This window comes from Rhagoletis zephyria, unplaced genomic scaffold, assembly GCF_001687245.7.
Source record: "Rhagoletis zephyria isolate East Lansing unplaced genomic scaffold, Rhagoletis_zephyria_1.1 Rzeph_scaffold_27918, whole genome shotgun sequence".
Classification (NCBI taxonomy): Eukaryota; Metazoa; Arthropoda; class Insecta; order Diptera; family Tephritidae; genus Rhagoletis; species Rhagoletis zephyria.
The window spans coordinates 1-5,048 of NW_016184975.1; the positions used below are offsets into that span (position 1 = coordinate 1).

The 5,048-nt window shown below is 31.6% G+C and overlaps 1 protein-coding gene across 1 annotated transcript; it reads left to right on the top strand.

The window, feature by feature from the left end:
* Positions 1–296: 296 nt before the first annotated feature.
* LOC108382636 (neuronal calcium sensor 2-like) lies at positions 297–1,376 on the top strand. Its single transcript, XM_017639012.1, has 2 exons — positions 297–483; positions 972–1,376. The coding sequence occupies exons 1-2, from the start codon at positions 424–426 to the stop codon at positions 1,146–1,148; spliced, it is 237 nt and encodes a 78-aa protein (XP_017494501.1). The 5' UTR covers positions 297–423; the 3' UTR covers positions 1,149–1,376.
* The last annotated feature ends 3,672 nt before the right edge of the window (positions 1,377–5,048 follow it).

Below are 5,048 nucleotides of genomic sequence, written 5' to 3' on the forward strand. Positions count from 1 at the left end.
TCATTCAGGTAATAAGAAAACGACTCGCCCAGGCGAGTTGCCTTCGGCGAACGTTTTAGAGCGACTGGTAATAGGAAATCGATAAAATGGCGATATTACCGGCAATAAATTTGTTTCCGAGGGCAACACGCTTTCTTATTGCCAGCAACAAAAAATGTTTAGTGGGTAGGCTTTTATATTGAAAAAAATATATATATACTGCACGATTTGTAAGTATGCTTGTGTATGAAAATGTATTCTATGTAAGGATTATTTTTCAAAGTTTGCCCGTATCCTAATATTTTTTAGTATTATGTACTTTTTTTTTGTTTAAATTATGCGAGCGTGATTTTACAATTTCATACGATTTTCTAGGAATTTCTTCTTGCTATAGACGTTACATCGAGTGGCACTCCCGAGGAGAAGCTCAAATGGGCTTTCCGCATGTACGACGTAGACGGTAATGGCGTAATTGACATACAAGAAATGACGAAAATTGTTCAGGTAGTAAAATACTAGTATATATTATTGCAGATATATATGTATGTATGTATGTATGTATGTACTCGTAGTATGTGACGCAAACACCTGCAGACATGTTGTGCCTTTTTGTTTGCCATTTTATTTGAGTTACAACGTTAAAAAGCCATTTTTATTTACTACAGTAATTAAAAGAAAAAAATACCAGCTAACTTTCTATACACGAAAAATTAGCTTTTTCCTTCTTTTCTCTTGCACACACAAATGTTGTAATTATGCTTTTAATTTATGCCCTCAGTTCACGTTTGCTCAAACTACTTATTAATTTATGTATGTCTGCGCCCATTAATTTATAGGTGAGCTGTGTTGTGTGTTCATATAAAGCTATAGTTTTTATTTCACATACTACTACATGCATGCGTGGGTGTGTGAGTGTAAATGTGTATGTTCCATTGAATCTCTATAGTATATTTATTGTGTGTGCTTCGGTTTTGTTTGTTTTAATCTTACAGGCCATATACGATATGCTCGGCGCGTGTTCATCGAATCGACCAGCCGATTCCGCTGAGGAACGTGCAAAAAATATTTTCGCAAAAATGGACGAAAACAATGATGGTCAATTAACCCAAGATGAATTTTTAAAAGGGTGCCTGCAAGATGAGGAACTTTCAAAAATGTTGGCCCCATAAACACCACAACCAAATAAAAAGAAAACATAAAAACCAACAACCACCCCCTCACAAAATAAAATTTAAAAAAAAACCAAAGAAACAACCACAAGAAATTTTGAAAGAAAACAAAATAAAAATAAGCAAATGACCCATTGTGGTTTATGTAATTTATTGAATCATTTATATCATAAAATTTATAAATTTACATTTCCTAAAATGAATACTAAGGCATCTACTAAAATTTAACATTGTGTTTCAATATTTTATACAAACTTGCTACATACGGACATACATACTTACGAGTAAAATAAAACTTGTATTTTTATGCTTTTGTTTCTTGTAATTTTTTGCAATAAAGGCATTGAAAAACAAATCTAATTAAGTGCAAATGCACGTACATACTTGTGTATGTGTGTAGTTATGTTTGCAGCAGTAGCTCTAACAATTACTTGTACATATGTAGCTCTCATGTAGTCTAGTGTTTTTCGTTTCGTTCCGTTTTAAAATATTTTCTTAAATTTTATTTTATTATTTAAGTGTTGATTGCTGCGAATATAGGCTACTACAAATAAAGATTCCGCTTAGACGCTGACGTATTACTACTGCCCCGATATCACACATTTATTTGCATATGGATATATGTATCTATATATTTTTTTTTTATTCGGGGACATTGTAATGCATTTGCAATTGGTAGCAAATTGCAGTATTGGCATTTCAGTTTTCTTTTAATTTTAGTATCGCAGGCGTATGACTCGCAATAAGTTTTGTTTGTTTTGAAAAAAAAAAAAAAAAAAATTGCTCGAAATAAAAAACGCATACCACTTGCGGTGCGTCTAATAGGTTTGTTTAGAAAAGCTGGTAGTCACAAACGTGGCGGAAGTAAAATAATTAAAAAACGAAAATGTGAAAAAAATTAGTAGAAAATTAATAACAAAATTGAAAATCAGAAATATTTTTTTTTTTATTATATGCATAGTATTCATATACAAAAGAATAAAGAAAGTTAAACAAAACCTATCCTCAACTGCAGCGCACTTTTTTTTTTTTGGTAAATTTCTTGTTTTTATTTTCGACAATGCGCCAAACGCTTCTTAATGCTTGGCATGTAAGTGCATTCTAAATAGCAAAACTAAGCAGATAAAAAACGCCTAAGTTGCAGAAGCTAATTTGTTCCACAAATTCTATACGAGTCATTGTGTTTCTTTCGTATGTGTCTTCAGCAAAAATAAAAAGAAAACAAAAAAATAAAAGCTATTTTTACTACATAAAAAACGAGTTGTAGATGTGTGAAAATTACCGGGGAATAAGGGTAATGGGGAAAGTGTGGGCCGTTATGACAAGTAATACACACTTAGTTAAGCTTAATTTGAATAAAAAAGTGTTTTTTTTTTTTAGTTTATACCTAGTTCCAAAATAATTTATTTAAGCACTTTTGACTTTTCTGCCCAAAAAAAAAATGCAAATCTCTTGCTTCTAAAAAGTTGGACGAATGCTGTAGGTTTGATATATTTATAAAATATCAAAACCTCCATACAACGAAAAATTCAAAATTTTGGAAAAAATTCGTTATAAGTACCTATAGGTTCGTTTTTTATAAGGGGTCTCTAACCGTCAACGTATTCCGAATTCGTTATGTAGAGGCTTCTAAGTCGAGATATTGTGTTTTATAGATGCCTTTTGTTAACAGGACTTTAACCGCTAATATATTTAGAAGGTTTCCATGCTCAAAATATGTATATATTTATATCTATGGAACATTTTTTTATATTGAGTTTTTCGTTATATCGAGGTTTCCCTGTAGTAATTAAAAGTTTATGCCGCTAAGTATCAATCAACGTAGAAACGCTTAATTTTTATGCGATTTTTAAAGCAAACGTTTAACAACAGTGTTATTCGTAAACTCACTGCTTACAATGATGTTAGATTTGACAATTTTTTTGAGAATCTTACTTATGCTAATTGGATTTATTTGCCTCTATTTTAATCTTTGCTGTATTGGCGTTGTATTTTTCGTATATCTATTCAAGCAACCCCATTCAAGCTCGCTAATAATCTGCTAGTTGTTCAAGTTCGAAGCGCACACGATCAATAACGGTAACAAAATCTTAATATATTTATCATTAATTTGGAGTTTTTTTTATTAAAATTTTTTATTAACAGGAATTTTTAGCTTTGTTGTAAATCTTTGTTTTTCTTTTATCTTCAGAGAAATCAAAGCATGAGTAATCAAAATGGGTAAACAAAACAGTAAATTGAAGCCAGAAGTCTTAGAGGACCTTAAACAAAATACAGAATTCACAGGTAAGCATTGCAAAAAAATACATAGAAAATAAAACCCTTTAAACAAATATATTGTTATTATACAGCTAAGTTTAGACTCGGTGTTAGAACTTTACTTCATATGATCGTAGATGATAAAATTTTCGAGAATATTTAGAGCGCTACTCCGCTTTTTCCACTATCTGCACAAACAAAAAAAAAAAAATCAAGAAGTCGCACAGTGGGATTTTGGGCCAAAAAAATTCAACTTTTTGAAAATTAAATTCTTATATTTGGACGGTTAAAGCAATATTTGAAAAAGAAAAATTCATTATAGCTTTTTACGAAAGTTACAATTTTGTACAAAATAAAAGGGGCAGAAGTCAGAAGAACTTTATTCAACTATTTAAAACTTACTGAGACTTTTGTTCAACTACATTTCCAAGTTTTTTTCTAATAACTTTTGTTTTGATTGCTTTTGTTGTAGGTGCATACGAAAATATAGCATTTACTTGTCCAAATAGAGTAAAAATCAGCGCAAAAACCCCAATAATTTAATAAATATAAGCAATATAAGCAAAGTTATACTTAATAAATGCCAATTTTGGTACTTTTTATTGACAAAAACTGTGTTCTCTCGGTCTTCTTACGTCTTCTAGCTATAGAAAAAATAAAGTTCGGAATCTTTCCTTTCGATTAAAAAAAGGCACATATTTGCGACTTTTAACGTAACCCATATAATAATGATGGCATTTATGGTGTTTTTAAGGCGTTTTTGAGTTTAAGTTTGCATGGTAGGTATGTATGTGTTAAAATAAATCGATTACTCCCATTTTTTTGGATGATTGGTTATAATATTCAGCCTCGTTGCGTAAGTCGTAAATTAGGCTAAATGTACGACTCGCAAACATACGCATGGTCGACTGTCGTGCTGAAACAAGTAAACAGTAAACGACGAAAATAGTCGACAAGTAAACGACGAAAATAGTCGAAAACTATGCAGTGATGCCAAGTTTTTCTGTTTCAATACACTAGTCGAGTGGAAATGTTAGGCAATAACGTGAAATTTTCGATATGATTCGACTCTCGAAAAACGACTTGCCTTCGACACGACTCACGCAATAATGCTGATTGTTACTAAAATTCGGGTGTTGTCTAGAATCCTACGAATGCGTTAGCCTTTTGGATTATCCACCACCCAAAAAGATCACAGACCACCGTCGAAGAGTAAGAGAGGATGGCTCAATACACTCTGTTCACGTGAGGTATGTATGTATGTATGTAGTTCAGNGAAGGTAGTTCCATTTAATGACATTCGTTGTTGTTGTTAACCATTTGACTTTTAATAAAATTATGACATTTCATCAAATTCATGCTACCTGATCACTAGAAAAAATATTTTTTTGAAAGCAGAAGAATTTATCAGTACATTCAAAGATGTGGAATATGATGGACTTTAAAATTATACCGCCTACATAATTTCGAAAATGGGGTTGATGACTAGGGTTCAGAACGCATGAGGAAAGTGATCAAAATTATACTTACATATCGTCGTTTATACTACGTTCAAATTGGCCCCGTTTAACTTGTTAAATGAAAAAAAGCTCTTTGGAAAACACAATCGTCCACATTGAACATTTGGAGTTAACCTTGACG